Source organism: Pristiophorus japonicus, chromosome 15, assembly GCF_044704955.1.
Source record: "Pristiophorus japonicus isolate sPriJap1 chromosome 15, sPriJap1.hap1, whole genome shotgun sequence".
In the NCBI taxonomy this organism is placed as follows: domain Eukaryota; kingdom Metazoa; phylum Chordata; class Chondrichthyes; family Pristiophoridae; genus Pristiophorus; species Pristiophorus japonicus.
Window position 1 is genome coordinate 56,878,409 of NC_091991.1, and position 17,335 is coordinate 56,895,743.

The window sequence follows — 17,335 nt, forward strand, 5'->3', positions numbered from 1 at the left end:
GATGGAAGGCGTCATCGATAGTGCTTTTAAGCAGCACTTACTCACCAATAACTTGTTCACCGATGCTCAGTTTGGATTCCGCCAGGATCATTCAGCTCCAGACCTCATTACAGCCTTGGTCCAAACATGGACAAAAGAGCTGAATTCCAGGTGAGGTGAGTGACTACCCTTGACATCAAGGCAACATTTGACAGAATGTGGCATCAAGGAGCCTTACTAAAATTGAAGTCAATGGGAATCAGGGTGAAAACTCCACTGGCTGGAGTCATACCTCGCACAAAGGAAGACGGTTGTAGTTGTTGGGAGGACAATCATCTCAACCCCAGGAGTTCCTCAGGACAGTGTCCTATGCCCAACCATCTTCAATTGCTTCATCAATGACCTTCCCTCCATCATAGGTCAGAAGTGGGGATGTTCACTGATGATTGTAGTGTTCAGTTCCATTCGCAACTCCTCAGATAATGAAGCAGTCTATGCCCATATGTAAGACCTGGATGACCATTCAGGCTTGGATTAATAAGTGGCAAGTAACATTCACGCCACACAAGTGCCAGGCAATGAATATCTCCAAAAAGCGAGAGTTTAACCATTGCCCCATGACATTCAACGGCATTACCATAGCCAAATTCCCCACTATCAACATCCTAGGGTCACCATTGACCAGAAACTTAACTGCACTAGCTACATGAATACTGCAGCTACAAGAACAGGTCAGAGGCTGGGTATTCTGCGGCAAGTATTTCACCTCCTGACTCCCCAAAGCCTTTCTGGAATACTCTCCACTTGCCTGGATGCATGCAGCTCCAATAGCACTCAAGGAGCTAGACACCATCCAGGACCAGAGCAGCCCACTTGATTGGCACCCCATTTACCACCTTAAACCCTCACTCCCTCCCCCACCAGTGCACCACGGCTGCAATATGTACCATCTACAAGATGCACTCCAGCAACTTGCCAAGGCTTCTTCGGCAGCACCTCCCAAACCCGCAATCTCTACCACCTAGAAAGACAAGGGCAGCAGGCGCATGGGAGCACCATCACCTGCAGGTTTTCCCCCCACCCCCCCAAGTTACACACCACCCTGACTTGAAAATATATCACTGTTCCTTCATCATTGCTGGGTCAAAATCCTGGAATTCCTCCCTAACAGCACTGTGGGAGTACCTACATAAGGACTTCAGCGATTCAAGGCGGCGGCTCACCACCACCTTCTCAAAGACAATTAGGGATGGGCAATAAATGCTGGCCTTGCCAGCAATGCCCACATCACAGGAACATTTTTTTTTTTTTAAAACTCTGATCTCTCAGTCCTCGGCCTCTTATACTGTTCCAATGAAGCTGAACGCAAGCTCGAGGAACAGCACCTTAACTTTCGTTTAGGCACCTTACAGCCTTCTGGACTCAACATCGAGTTCAACAATTTCAAACCATAGCCTCTACCCCTATTTTTTTTTCTCTTTCCCACGGCAGAAGTTGATGATTCTGCCATCTCCCCAACAAGACTCATCTTTTGTTTCTTAACTTGTCCCATTACCATCTCCTTTTGTATCTTAATCTCTTCTGCCTACTATCCCATCACAGACCTTCCCTTTTGTTCTTTCCTCCCCTCCCCTCGGTCCTTGCCCCTACATTTGCTTAAAAACCTGTTACATCTCTAACTTTTTTTTAGTTCTGACGAAGGGTCATCAACCTGAAATGTTAACTCTGTTTCTCTCTCTCCACAGATGCTGCCTGACTGGCTGAGTATTTCCAGCATTTTCTTTTTTTGTGGTCACCTTATAATGTAGAGCAGGGCTATTAGAGATGTCAGAGCAGAGTATCTGGGCAAGATTGAGGGATAAATTTAAGTATCTGTAGAAATGGGATATATATATTCTACAACTCCTCTACAATTTTAGCCAAAGTTTACATGATTCATTGTGAGTTTCAAAGATACTGCCTGGAGCCCAGAAACCTGATTTCAAATTTCAATATAAAATAACTGCCATCATTCGGAGAAAGTTACTGAAAAACCTACATTTATTGTATAAAACAATCAGGACAGTCTCTTTGCATTCTCAGATGTCTGCAGCCAATCACATATGCAGAAATTGTAACTATTTTCCATTTGTAAGCCACATTTCAATTTCTGATACACTGCAATTGTTGTGAGAAATCCACAAAGCCGATCAATTGCTTCAGAAGTTTTGCTGATTTATTTTCAGTGATAAGTAAACTGCAATCAAGGTCAAAATAAGCTAGTTGGAACAGTTTTTCTCCCCAATGACCTCAAAATTATTTCTTGGCATAAGTGATCTTCATGGCATGAGATGGTGTAATTCTGAATCCCTGCAGCGCATCACGTGCAGCCCCAGCCTGTCCTTCATTCTCGAATTCCACAAAAGCTATGTCATGTCGACCAGGCACCAAACGTACCTCTTTGAAACCGGGGAACCTAGGTTATAAAAATAAAATAAATTTAGTGTTTAAATACTCCAATTGTTTCAAACAGCAAAAAATTAAACTATTTGATTTGTAACATTTTTCAAGTTGATTTGCAAAGCTAATTCAGATAGTCCCATTATTGACTTTAAAATGTACTAAACAGAAACCAGTAAAAAAAAAAGAAAGCCTAGCTGCTCACAGGTACGAAATATTGTGTGCTTTACAAGCAGAGGTAAAAAAAATCCAACAAGGCCTGTAGCAAGTATGAGATGGCAACTCCTGCTGGATAAAACAAACTGATATGAAAGCTCTTCATGACCATTGACGAGCAATAGGTCTTTGTTGGGAACTGGAAATGAGTTCTACAAATGACAACATCTGAATCAATAGAACATTATGAACATTGTACCAATCTTAAGACCTCTATGCCTTTTGCCTCAAATGTAAATAATTATAAACATCAATTCATGTTATCATAAAATAGATGCATACACATTGTAATTGTAAGAAATCTGGTGTCAGTGAGAAATTTCTGAACAAGCATTGTCTTGCAAACCTTGCTTTGAAACAACTCAAACTCACCAACTTGAAAACTATGGTAAAATAGTGGCATGTAGTATTCGACACTGGGACATGTGTTTATGCCTGCAATCCCCCAGTCTGCTGGATTCCTGATCTCAGTCATGCTGTTAAGAGGAAGCATCAAGCAGAAAATTGACTTCCTACAGGATGTTCGAGAATAAAAACAATAAACTGATCCCGGGGCACTGTTGTATACCTCCCAGCAACATTGATTGAAGCCAGTGAACAGTTTGCCCACTTGCAGGTAACGTGAAGACCAAGAAACTGAAAAGGATGGAAAAATATACACGAGATATAAAAAGCACAAATATAATTTGGTCCTTAATGACCAATATTCCAAAAGACAAAAAAATCCACTGCAACTGTTGGTTAACAGTGTTGATTTGGAACTTATTTAAAAAGTACAAATAGATGACATGGTAACCATAGCACTGAATATTTCTGGTACAAACTGTAGACAGACATTTGCACTCAGGCTGCCCCTCAAGGGAGTTTCACTAATCTTTGCTGGGACGTCCTTTGAGAAATCAAAGGTACACAAAGATTCCATTCCAACATGCTACTGAAGCACAGTTCTTGGTTGGTTACCAGGAGCACAACTGTTGACAGAGAAACAATGCAAGTTTTGCATTGGTACTTTTCCACCTCTGCTCCTCACTTAATTGGTACATTATCTATTGTTTCATTTTGATTTGCTGCAGTTTTACTTTGAGCCAATCAACAAAGCAGAACAGGGAAACAAGGACAGAAAGTGCAATAAACACAACACTCAAACTATTAATGAAATTATGGATACGTTACCACCTCTCCGAAAATAACAGGAGTTTCAGACAAATGCATTAAGTGTTCATATGCTTCTATCCCAATGTCAATGTTAATGTCAACTTTAGGAATGAAATGATAAATGTAGTACGAGCATGTCCTAAAACATTTCTCCCCAAACCCAAATTGTACTTCACATTGCTGCAGTATCATGACATCTTTCTGGCAACTAAGAATTAATTTGCAATTGTAAACATCAGAGACTTTGCAATCAATCCAAGACAGAAGTAGACTAAAAGAACAGATTAAATAAATGACCCCAACATGAATATAATTACAAGAAACAATATATTACTACACAAAATATTTGCCCTTAAGTTAACTCGACTGACACTGTTTTTACCCGAGGTTGTCCTCCCTCCAAGTTTATTCCTCTCAAAGCCAGTCACTTGTCCTGGAGTATGCTTGCATAGGCAGAGGAAGCCCTCTGGCACTTAATCCTAATGGTCATTCATTATGTGCGAGCTGGCAGTATTGGCAGGCTATTTTATCCTGGGGGCATCACACGCCAAGCCTTGTGGCCAAAAGTTGATGTATGCACTTTCCCGTGGGAATCACTTGATAACCAACAGTAAAGGGAATCTTCCTGAATTTACTCCTCCCGAGCCCAGGGACACGGAGGCCAATTGCAATGTCCTAACATTGCTCTGGATAAGATCAGCTAACTCAGCACAGACCAGAGATTAAAATTGGAACCTTCTTGGTCTGTGACTCAGTACTACATCACACAGTGCATTTTCCCATTCAGTCATCAGGAGAGTTACATTCGATCGTTTCATTAGACAGTGGCATTTTTAAATGTAATCTGAAATAAAGCTATTTTACTTAATGTGTAATGTAGTTAATGATTATTTAAAAAGGAAGAATGGCATAAGGAGAGCATAGTTTATTGAAAGTACTTGGTCAAATTTTCAAGTAAGCGATTTTATTATTGGAAAATGTACATTTTCCTTCTGTCACTGCTAGGCTGCTTCGAAGAGTAACTACAGAGCAGCTCCATTGCAAACACCAGGAAGGCACAAGTTCAAACCAGCTGAATTGCTCTGAAACTGCCCAAGCCTGGTAAACCATCCTACAGGTATGGAATTTACATCCCCAGACTGTAGCATAGTTTTCCCAGTGTTGGTAAGCTTCACAGTAGTCCTAAGGTGGGTGTTAAGTGCGCCCCATTTGCAATGGAGTTGCTCCGAAATGCTCCATGTAATGGACATTGAGGGTATCTGTTCTGGCAAGAAAACATTTTATTAATTTTATTTTTTTTAAGTGAATAAATTGAAGGTAAATTTATCATTTCCTTCAATAGAAAGGAACTTTGAAAAAATCCATGTCCTTTTGCTACAATAATACAAAAACATTTAATAACATTTATATTTCCTTTTTTAAGATTTCTACTTACTGATTAAACAGCATAGATAACATCATCTCATTGGTTTCTTCGGGCAAATTAGTGAGGAATAGAATATAGTTGGGTGGATTGTCTGGTACCTTTAAGGAAGAAAGAGAGAATGAATGCTAAAAGCTACTTTTTCCATTAGGAATGGGAACACTATGGAGGAAAATAAAATCAACTGTAATTCATACAGCAAAATAGATTGCTAAATCAGGATATCTAAAACTGCTGGTAAATGCAAATCAACCCCTTTTATTACATCACAGATGAAAAATGTAACATAAATGTACACTAGAGATATTATACATATCCAATTTAACCAGAAGGCAATTGTGAAACCTAAGTTACTTGATACAATCAAGATGTATTATTTAAAAGCCATGACTTCTTCAGAGAATGGTATCATGCATCTTATGATAAAAAAAATGCAAAAACAAACACTGGGAGAAATTTACCATATTTTTCCCACACGGTAGCTTCCCCAGACTACTAGTGACCAAGAGGCTGGTCGACATAAGTCTAGTCCTCGGTAATTGCTTCTCTAATCTCACCTCCAGAAAACGCTCAGAATGCAAGGTCAGGAGCCGAGATCTTGTTGCTCAATATCTTCTGGAGTTGGAATCATCACACTGACCAAAGCCTAGCAAAGAAATCTTAAAGCATACCTGCTGATTTGATGAGGAGGTAGTCTGGTTAGAGTTCGCAGTTGCTGCCTGTGTTGTTCCCTAAAATTAAGACGACATTTTAAAATCCAGAATGTGCAAAAGAAAAATGTGCAGAGCTTTCAGATCACCAAGAAACTGAATTTGCTTCTCATTTCAATGTAAGCTACTTTAACGAAGTGGAGTAACTAAACAATCTTTATGTCTTATATTAGTAAGAAAGCACATTCAAGATTGTGACCAATATGGTAACATTTCAAAGAGTTTTAAATTTTGAGGTGAAGTGTAGGGAAAATACAGTTAATACAAAGACATAACTAAATCAGCTCAGCTCAAATGAATAAACACTTCAATTGAAGGCTGTTTTAAAATGTTATTTCCCCCACCCTGCAATGTGAGCTCCTTAGCCAGTATCAGTTATACGATTTGTAAGCAAATAGCTCCGGAGGAAACCAGCAACTCCTTCAACTCCTGTTTCTAATCAGGAAATGTCAGTAGCTGCCTAATCTGTACAATTCCATCTCCTCACCCTACCTTTTAGGTAAATGTGTGCAATAAAATGGCCTTTAATTTTCATATTTACATCTACAGATGTGATGTCTGAAATCCGGAAACCTCGGGACCGAGGCCGTTCCGGATATTTCCGGATTTCAGAATGTCTTTGCCTGGGCCGAGGGAGGTAGGTAGGGTAGGACGGGTCGGTCGGGCCACCAGAGGCCGATCGGTCAGGCTGCCAGAGGTCGGATCGCCGTAGATTAGGGGGGGTCGGGTCTGGATTCTGGAACATATTCTGATTTCTGGACGACCCCGTCAATGATCAGCCCGGTGTCCGGATTCTGGACGTCGCACTGTATTCAATGTCAAACATTGTTTCTCGAGTTGCTGGAAACATCTTAATTCACAATTATGAAATCCTTTAAGGGTTCCTACGTAAACGAGTGGTGGTCCAAAACTCAGCTGCCCGTGCCTGAACTCGCACCAAGTCCCGCTCATCCATCACCCCCGTGCTCGCTGACCTACATCGACTTCCAGTTAAAGAATACCTCGATTTCAAAATTTTCATCCTTATTTTCAAATCCCCCCATGGCCTCGCCCCTCCCTATCTCTAATCTCCTCCAGCCGCTGCCGCACCATCACCGAGATGTCTGCGCTCCTCCAATTCTATCTGCCTGAGCAGCCCAGATTGTAATCGCTCAACCATTGGTGGGCGTGCCTTCGGTTGCCTCGGCCCCAAGCTCTGAAACTCCCTGCCCAAACCTCTCCGCCTCTCTTTCAAGAAGCTCCTTAAAACATACCTCTTTGACCAAGCTTTTGGTCAACTGCGCTAATTTCTACTTATGTGGCTCGGTGTCAATTTTTTTTAAAAGCACATAATACTTCTGTGAAGCGCCTGGGACGTTTCACTACGTTAAATCGCTATTGTTTAAATTTAAACAGCAGCCTTGCAGTGGTACTACTGGCTTCTTCCCAAATACAGGATGTGTTAGTACTCATCACATCAACCTGCCTTTTACAGTTAGGAGTTATTTTGGGAAGATGGAATTCCTGGACATACTAAAAATTATAAGCTACAAAGACAAGTGTGGGCAGCTATGAAGACAACCTCTACCAAACAACTCTATCCTATGAGCTGAAAGTCACAAAGAAGCAGAAAATCAGTTTAAAAATAAACCAAAGAAAGAGTATAAAAGTCCTTACCTGATTAGCTTTTTTGTTTGCAGCAGCTTGTTCTTGGGTTTTGGCCTTTTTCTTTTCTTTTTTCTTTTCTTTATCAGCAAAGGTGCCCCTCATTTTTGAAACGAGATCGGAGTCAGTTTTTGCATACTGAATGCGCTGAGGGAAATACAAATTACTATTAGATTTGTATCGTATACGCGATCCTCCTGCCCTTGTAAGCCAAGCAATTCCATATGCATGTCGCAGTGAATGCCTCGTTAGCATAAAGCTAAAAAGCAACATGAAATCATTAACATAGGTTGGGCTCTATGTTTTTCAAGGGCTGCATTTGTTGTGCAGACCACGATAAAGAGTCATTATTCCAATTAAATTCATCAATGAATAACATAGCACCTTACATTTTTTTTTTAAAAACAAATTATATACTCCACCTCCCACCCAACTAAAACTTCAATGGCTGCAGAAATATGGGAATTAACAACTTAATGTACATAAAGATGGGGAAAAATAATTAAGTCAGATTTAACCTTTAGGTTTTCGGTTAGACTTAGGACTACCATGAGACCAATTAAAAAGTACGCAACGGACTTTGCTGTGTTAAAAGATGCAAAAAACGTAATTCATTCATAAAACAAAAACAATCTTTAAATTTTGACAAAAATCTGAACAAACCACAACTGAATATTTAGTTTTGATCATTCAAAAATGTGTGCCTTTCATCACAGTACTGAAATTATTAAATGTTAGTGACAAAATATTACTTTGGGCTTAATTGTCAAAATAACTAATATTTTCAGTGATAAAGTTTACACTGTTGTCGTATCCCTGTCAAAATGAGGAAAGGAATTACAATTCTAACACAAACAAAAATGATTAAGAGAATTTTCTAAGCATTCAGAATGGTCAAGCTCTTGCTATGCTCAGTGAGTTTATCCAGTGCGCAATAGCCACCAGGAAGATTCCAGGATTCCAGGTTCAATCCCTGCTCTGCACTGATCTTAGCCAGAGCAATAGTACTGGGACTACAATTGATCTCAGCACCCCTGGCAGAACTTTTTTAAAGTGGCAAGGTTCAACCTTTTTCTAGATTGCATTTATATAGCACTCCTTTTGTGTACCAGGATCTCACAGCACTTTACAATAGGCCGAGGGATGCCATATCTCTTGTTTTTTTCTAACAGTTTAAAAACAGTATCATTTTAAAAAGCGGGAAAAACCCACAAAAAAAAGTTTGTAGTTTCTTTCAAGATGTGCCAGACAAAAAATATTATTAACATCTATTCGGGTAAATAGGATTTAAATCAACAACAATACACTTTTTGGGAGAAGGAACCTAGCTAATTGCATAAACTAACACTTTTCAAGAATCAGTAAATAAAGTTGACACCTGACAATGCAACAAAATTTTAAAAGCGGCTTTGTAATGGTCTAGACATCTGACTCATCCGAGAAATTGGACATATTATATTTGTGCCAACTGGCAAAATCACTTGCTTCATTAGTTGGGTGGTTTCACAAACAAGTACAGAAAATTGGCACTTGCTGTTCACACTGCACTATCCCTCCCCTCCCCAGTACTGATTTTTCTCTTACACAACCTTGGTCGCAGCATGAGGAACATCTGAAGAAATTTAAAGTGAAGAGAGGTTAAAAAGAATAATTAAGTCATGCAGATGATGACACTGCTTTGCACATACATGCACCCCATTTTCACAGCCTCTTTTTATTTTAGCTTTTGTAATTTGTTCCCTAAATACTGGCCAGCATAGGCAGGGAGAAAAATATTGCACAGGAATGCAAGCAGGTAGTGGAAACAACCAGATTATTAAAAAAAGTACCTAGAATTGGAAATGTTGGACTATTTCTAATCTGAGGCAAATAGGAATTTGTATTGGCTAGTTTCCAAAATGATGCAAAATTAGTATAGAAATCGAACATCTGTTTGGAACACTAAATGAGGCACAGAATTTAGTTTCCAACATTGGTTTTATTCTCTAAAATGACATGTCAATGTCTTAACACAATTCAGTGCTTTAGCTGTATGCCTTGGAAAAATAACTACTTTTGTTAACCTTCAATTCCGGCTGAGGGCCAGAAACTATTTTGAATCTAGAGACAGGAGAAGATATTTCTTCAAAGTTTACAGGCCAAAGAAAGAAAGAACTTGTATTTATATAGCACATTTTAAGATCTCTGGGCGACTCAGTGTGCTTTACAGGCAATTAAGTATTTTTAAGAGTATAGTCACCTTTGTAATGTTGGAAAATGCGTCAGACAATTTGCACACAGTAAGGGGTCACAAACAAGCAATGATATAATGGCCAGATGATCTGTTTTTAGATGTTGGAGTGATAAATATTATCCAGGACATCAAGAGTACTCTCTTGCTCTTCTTTGAATAGTGCCATGGGGTCCTTTACTTCCACCGGAGGGCAGGACCCAAGAGGGCAGAAGGGGCCTCTGTTTAATGTCTCATCCGAAAGACAAGACCGTCGACAGTCCAGCCATCCCTCAGTATTGCAATGAAGTGACAACCTAGATATTGTCCTTGTGTCTCTGGAGTGGGACATGCGCCCACAACCTTCTGACTAAGATTCTGACCAGGAAATAAAACCAGATTTAAATATTTCTAACCAAATAATCTCCTTTATGCACTAGGTGCAGAAAAATCAAACACATTTGTACAGAGCATATTTGTAATTTTGTCACACCTAGCAAATGGAGGAAATCTTTACCTAATATTCTTTCATCTGTGTACCATGATGCAGCACTGAGCATTTTTCCCTTTCCCATATCAGCCATCCTTTCCAATTAAGTTCTATTAAGTTCCAAGGACTCAAATCCAGTAGCAACTGGGTTAGAACTACATAAATATTTCACTTGGGCCCAGAGTGGAAAGGATAATACTTCTGGATGGGTAACTCAATTAAAGAGTAAACTATTCCATTGCTTAAACATGTGGATAAAGTTTTTGATCCTGGCCCTCAGAATTGAAAGTTAACTAAAGCAATTATTTGTCAATGCAGTCAGTTGCTTTTAGTTGAAAGATGTTAAATCAGCACCAGAGATTAAATCCTGTAAAAAAAATTTTAAAAAACTAAGTGCCAGAAATCAAACAGAAAATGCTAAAAATACACAGGTCAGTTAGCATCTAAAAAAAGACGACAGATTGAAAAGATAAAATGTCAAACACTCGGTTTCAATTCTACTCACAATCCCTTCCCAAACTCCTCTTCCATTGCATTGGTGAATCTGCTGGTTCCTGCTCTCGCGATCTGATTGAGAATTTCTTAGCTAGCTTTCTTATTTTCACCCATTCTTTAGCAACTGGTGTTTATATAGCACCTTTAATGTGGTAAAACATCTCCATTTACTCTTTTCTTAAACTTCTCTACCTGTTGTTGATGGGCTTTCCAAAGACATCTATTTAAAGCCCACTGGCTTCCGCAGCATGCTTCTTTCTACTGTTTCCTGTAAAGACTCCATCCCTTTTGTCCAGCTTCTCTATCTCCTCTGTACTGATGACTTCACCTTCTGCACCAGTTTCTGAAAGACCCCTTTACTCCAGCCAAGGTTCTCCAGAACCAGCAATGGACCTTTGACCATCTCCATTTCATCGCCTTTGGTTCTACTCCAACTCACTCTCCCTCCTGTGACAAGGTGTCTTTTGTTCTCACCTTGCATCCCACCAGCCTTTGCAGTCTCCAGATCATCTGCTATCACATCATGATTGCACAACCATTGCCCTCCACACTCTGCTTTAACGAAGGGCCTTGATCACTCTTCCAGCATCCATTTGCTCTTGCCCTGGCACTTTCCTAGGCAACCAAGTCAGGTGGATACACCTCCTCTGATACCATTGTCCATATAAGGTAGCAATTTACATATATCTCTTTCAATCTAGTATTGTGTGTGTATTTGCTGCTCAGAATAGTCTCCTCCACATCAAGGACACCAAACACACATTAGGTGAATGCTTTGCTGAGCATTACTAATTTGTCCGCAAGGATGACTGAGTTTTCTGTGGCTTACTGTTCAACTCCTCCTCCTAACCTCACTGATATCTCATGCTTTGCGCACTGTTCCAAATTAGTTCAGTGCAAGCTTTAGAAGCAGTGTTTCACATTTCTGCTCGGCACACTGCAGCCCTCACTAATTTTAACTTCATACTTTAATTATAGTCCCTGTTTCCTTTACTGCTTTGGGGGGGGGGGTGGGTGAACATGTCAGGATGTCCTGAGGGGGGGGGGGGGGAGGCAGATTGGTGGTGTGTGTAGACTCATTTTGTCTTTTTTTTATTCCCCATTTTCTTGGGAGTAGGGATCTCACCGTTTTAGCTTTTTGCATATTCTTTTGTTTCTTTAATGTGTTTCTTTTTCCTGAGACGATCCTCTGTATCATTAAGCAGGTTGCAAGGTCATTCAACCCATTAACTTCATATTTGTGCTTGCAGTAATTGGTGTGTTTCCCTTCCCTCGCTCTCCTTTTTTCTGATTCTATCAATACGCTTATTTATCTTTCAGTGCTGAAGATTAAATCCTTTGCCTCATTCTAATATATTCTCATTGTGCAGTATACCTGATCCAAATAGGAGATAAGCACAAAATAAAAATCCAAAACAAAATGTTCACCTATACTGTCCTCCTTTTAATAGCTCAAGTACACAAAATATGTCAAAGTTCACCCCAAGATATCTATACATTTTAATTTATTTTGTTCAGCGGCCTCTGTTTAAAACACTTCTGCACATTGACATTTTATCTGTACTGTAGAAAACATGATGCAAATCACAACATTCCCAGGCAAACTGGTTTATACAATTATTAGAAGGGTACAGCTTTTGCTACCCTGCCCAGGTTGTATCTCACTCCAAATTTAGCAGCAGCACTACTTTACAATTAATTCACCAATGAACGCGTTAATATTCTGCAGCAGTTATTTTTTCCTGTTTATTACAATCATGTAGAACTTTTATTTTTTTTTTCTAACAATTAAAGCCAAGCATACAAATCAGCTGTTCCTATTGAACTAATGAAACCTTACAACATTTGATTAAACTAAATTATTAAAGTTGTGCTTTAAAGCTGTTCATTTGCAAAGGCAATTGTCTACAGCTAGAAACATAGAAATTAGGTGCAGGAGCAGCCCATTTGGCCCTTCGAGCCTGCACCGCCATTCAATAAGATCATGGCTGATCATTCAAGCTCAGTACCCCTTTCCTGCTTTGTATCCATGCCCCTTAATGCCTTTGGCTGTAAGGGCCATATCTAACTCCCTTTTCAATATATCTAACGAGCTGGCCTCAACAACTTTCTGCAGTAGAAAATTCCACAGTTTAACCACTCTCTGAGTGAAGAAGTTTCTCCTCATCTCGGTCCTAAATGGCTTACCCCTTATTCTTAGACTGTGACCCCAGGTTCTGGAACTCCCCAGCAACAGGAACATTCTTCCTGCCTCTAACCTGTCCAATCCCGTCAGAATTTTATATGTTTCTATGAGATCCCCTCTCATCCTTCTAAACTCCAGTCGATACAAGCCCAGTTGATCCAGTCTCTCCTCATATGTCAGTCCTGCCATCCCGGGAATCAATCTGGTGAACCTTCACTGTAGTCCCTCAATAGCAAGAATGCCCTTCCTTAGATTAGGAGACCAAAACTGAACACAATATTCCAGGTTGGCCTCACCAAGGCTCTGTACAACTGCAGTAAGATCTCCCTGCTCCTATACTCAAATCCTCTCGCTATGAGGGCCAACATGCCATTTGTCTTCTTCACTACCTGCTATACCTACATGCCAAACTTCAATGACTGATGTACCATGACACCCAGGTTTCGTTGCACCTCCCCTTTTCCGAATCTGTCACCATTCAGATAATATTCTGTCTTCCTGTTTTTGCCACAAAAGTGGATAACCTCATATTTATTCACATTATACTGCATCTGCCATGCATTTGCCCACTCACCTAACCTGTCCAAGTCACCCTGCAGCCTCTTAGCATCCTCCTCACAGCTCACACCGCCGCCCAGCTTAGTGTCATCTGCAAACTTGGGAGATATTACACTCAATTCCTTCATCTAAATCATTAATGTATATTGTAAATAGCTGGGGTCCCAGCACCGAACCCCACTGGTCACTGCCTGCCATTCTGAAAAGGACCAGTTTATTCCCACTCTCTGCTTCCTGTCTGCCAACCAGTTCTCTATCCATGTCAGTACATTACCCCCAATACCATGTGCTTTAATTTTGCACACTAATCTCTTGTGTGGGACCTTGTCAAAAGCTTTTGAAAGTCCAAATACACCACATCCATTGGTTCTCCCTTGTCCACTCTACTGGTTACATCCTCAAAAAATTCTAGATTTGTCAAGCATGATTTCCCCTTCATAAATCCACGGACTTGGACAGACCCTGTCATTGCTTTCCAAATGCGCTGCTATTTCATCTTTAATAATGGATTCCAACATTTTCCCCACCACCGATGTCAGACTAACCGGTCTATAATTCCCTGTTTTCTCTCTCCCTCCTTTTTTAAAAAGTGGTGTTACATTAGCTATCCTCCAGTCCATAGGAACTGATCGAGAGTCAATAGAATGTTGGAAAATGATCACCAATGCATCCACTATTTCTAGGGCCACCTCCTTGAGTACTCTGGGATGCAGCCTCTCAGGCCCTGGGGATTTATCGGCCTTTAATCCCATCAATTTCCCTAACACAATTTCCTGACTAATAAAGGATTTCCTTCAGTTCCTCCTTTCCGCTAGACCCTCAAATCCCTAGTATTTCCGGAAGGTTATGTGTGTCTTCCTTAGTGAAGACAGATCCTAAATACTTGTTCAATTGGTCTGCCATTTCTTTGTTCCCCATTATAAATTCACCTGACTCTGACTGCAAGGGACCTACATTGGTCTTCGCTAATCTTTTCCTCTTCACATAGCTATAGAAGCTTTTGCAGTCAGTTGTTATGTTCCCTGCAAGCTTCCTCTCATACTCTATTTCCCCCCTCCTAATTAAACCCTTTGTCCTCCTCTGCTGAATTCTAAATTTCTCCCAGTCCTCAGGTTTGCAGCTTTTTCTGGCCAATTTATATGCCTTTTCCTTGGATTTAACACTATCCCTAATTTCCCTTGTTAGCCAAGGTTAAGCTACCTTCCCCATTTTATTTTTACTCCAGACCGGGATGTACAATTGTTGAAGTTCATCCATGTAATCTATAAATGTCATCCATGTAATCTATAGAAGTACATCAGCACCGCATGAACACTCCTGTTCTGTGATAAACAACAAGAATTTGTATTTATATAGTGCCTTTAACGTAGTGAAATGTCCCAAGGTGCTTCACAGGAGTATTATGAGATAAAAAATGACATCGAGCCACATAAGGAGAAATTAGGGCAGGTGACTGGAAAGAGGTAGGTTTTAAAGAGTGTCTTGAAGGAGGAAAGAGGAGGTAGAGAGGTTTAGGCAGGGAATTCCAGAGCTTAATGTCTAGGCAACAGAAGACACGGCCACTAATGGTTGTGCGATTATAATCATTGATGCTCAAGACCAGATTACAAAGGGATCCTTCGTTAATGAGAGATTACAAGAAGCCTAGCTACATTTTAGAATTTGTGTGGTTCATTAAATTTGAAGAAAGGAGGTTATCCAATGAAGATCATTCTTGATAATAAAATAATGGGTTTGGGGCCTTCTGCCTGTCTGATCGCCCACAAGTAGTCAGGAAGGAATCTTTGCCATAACACCTGAACTTGCTACAGGTCTCTGGTTCATTGCCTCTCCCACAAAGTGGAGGACATCAGTCATTGAAGGTTGGCATGCAGGTACAGCAGGCGGTTAAAAAAGCAAATGGCATGTTGGCCTTCATAGCGAGAGGATTTGAGTACAGGGGCAGGGAGGTGTTGCTACAGTTGTACAGGGCCTTGGTGAGGCCACACCTGGAGTATTGTGTACAGTTTTGGTCTCCTAACTTGAGGAAGGACATTCTTGCTATTGAGGGAGTGCAGCGAAGGTTCACCAGACTGATTCCCGGGATGGCGGGACTGACCCATCAAGAAAGACTGGATCAACTGGGTTTGTATTCACTGGAGTTCAGAAGAATGAGAGGGGACCTCATAGAAACGTTTAAAATTCTGATGGGTTCAGACAGGTTAGATGCAGGAAGAATGTTTCCAATGTTGGGGAAGTCCAGAACCAGGGGTCACAGTCTAAGGATAAGGAGTAAGCCATTTAGGACCGAGATGAGGAGAAACTTCTTCACCCAGAGAGTGGTGAACCTGTGGAATTCTCTACCACAGAAAGTTGTTGAGGCCAATTCACTAAATATATTCAAAAGGAGTTAGATGAAGTCCTTATTACTAGGGGGATTAAGAGGTATGGCGAGAAAGCAGGAATGGGGTACTGAAGTTGCATGTTCAGCCATAAACTCATTGAATGGCGGTGCAGGCTAGAAGGGCCGAATGGCCTACTCCTGCACCTATTTTCTATGTTTCTATGGGGAAGTTGTCATATTGGGTGAAATCAGCCAAGGATGGGTGCAAACACCTATGGGCCCGATCGCATTTTCTTATTCTCAATTCATAAACGTGATGATATAATCCAAACTTCCTAAACGTTGACAGATTTCTCAAGCAATAGGAAGTCTTGGTCCAAAAGAATGCTAGCTTTAAGCTTTTCAATACCAATGATGAACAATGTGGTTTACTCTTATATACATGTTCTTTAGTTGTGTGTTTATTGTTAATGCAGTATCAATATTTTGTCTGATGATTTACTTACCATATGTTTGCCATAAAATGGAAATCCTTGTAGCTGCCGTAAAGCACTTGTAGCACACGTTATCTCTTTAAAAATTACAAATGCTTGTCCTCTCATTTTCATAGTCTTCAAAGCTACAATATCAATTATTTGACCAAACTGAGAAAACAGTGCATATAATGCTCTCTTCAACTCTATAGAGAAAAACGAAAACACATTAATTTGCTACATTCACCTCTTTTAGAACTTAAAGCAGAAAATTAACATTCCTTATATTAGAATAACCAAGATTAGACAATGGTTATACAACCAGCTCACTAATTTATAGTGGACATTATACCATTTTACTAATGTATCAATGTACTGTACCAGCATGCTCCTTTTATATACATTTTTGATTAAAAAATGTTTTAAAGTTGCTTCATCACCAAAAAACTCTCTTCCCTAAATCAGTATAGGGTTGTACATCATCAGCATAGTTATTATTTTTCTACCACCAGATATGCAGCAAATATACTTCAAACCGATTATATTTTTGTTTATTGCATGAGGAACACCATTGGAAATCAATTATCTAATTATTGCACATCAACACATGTCCTACTGGAAAAGTTGAAAAAGCAATCAGACTTAAGTTTCAATACTAGTTGCTGTCAAAAACAAGTTCTCTACTAAAGTATGTATCTCGCTCATGCATGCACACACGAATCACCAAGATTTTAGTAACTTTCCAAGCAGGTTTTATTGGAATGAGCAGCAATAGCACATACTGTAGGTACGAGCACTGTAGACTGATGAGTAAATATTTCCGTCTTCACAATATGGACGACAATGACAGGAAGAACAAACTTGCATTTATATAGCATCTTTAATGTCCTCAAGACTTCCTAAAGTGCTTCACAGCCAATGAATTATTATTGAGGTGTTGACAGGCAAATGTGGCAGCCAAATTGCACACAGCAGGATCACATAAACAGCAAAGAGATAAATGGCTAGTTAACCTCTTCTGCTGGTGTTGGTTGAG

General features: G+C 40.0%; 1 protein-coding gene across 2 annotated transcripts in view; it reads right to left on the reverse strand.

Annotated features, from left to right (window-relative positions):
* Window positions 1–2,001: 2,001 nt before the first annotated feature.
* The window catches only part of snrpb2 (small nuclear ribonucleoprotein polypeptide B2), a 28,847-nt gene continuing 13,513 nt past the window's right edge, over window positions 2,002–17,335 (reverse strand). For both annotated transcript variants that reach the window (XM_070900488.1, XM_070900489.1), the window contains exons 3-7: window positions 16,333–16,505; window positions 7,579–7,713; window positions 5,884–5,943; window positions 5,225–5,313; window positions 2,002–2,434 (exon numbers count right to left, since the gene is read on the reverse strand). In XM_070900488.1, the coding sequence (XP_070756589.1) occupies window positions 2,275–2,434; window positions 5,225–5,313; window positions 5,884–5,943; window positions 7,579–7,713; window positions 16,333–16,505 (617 nt within the window). In that variant the 3' untranslated portion in view covers window positions 2,002–2,274. The remainder of the gene's footprint in view (window positions 2,435–5,224; window positions 5,314–5,883; window positions 5,944–7,578; window positions 7,714–16,332; window positions 16,506–17,335) is intronic.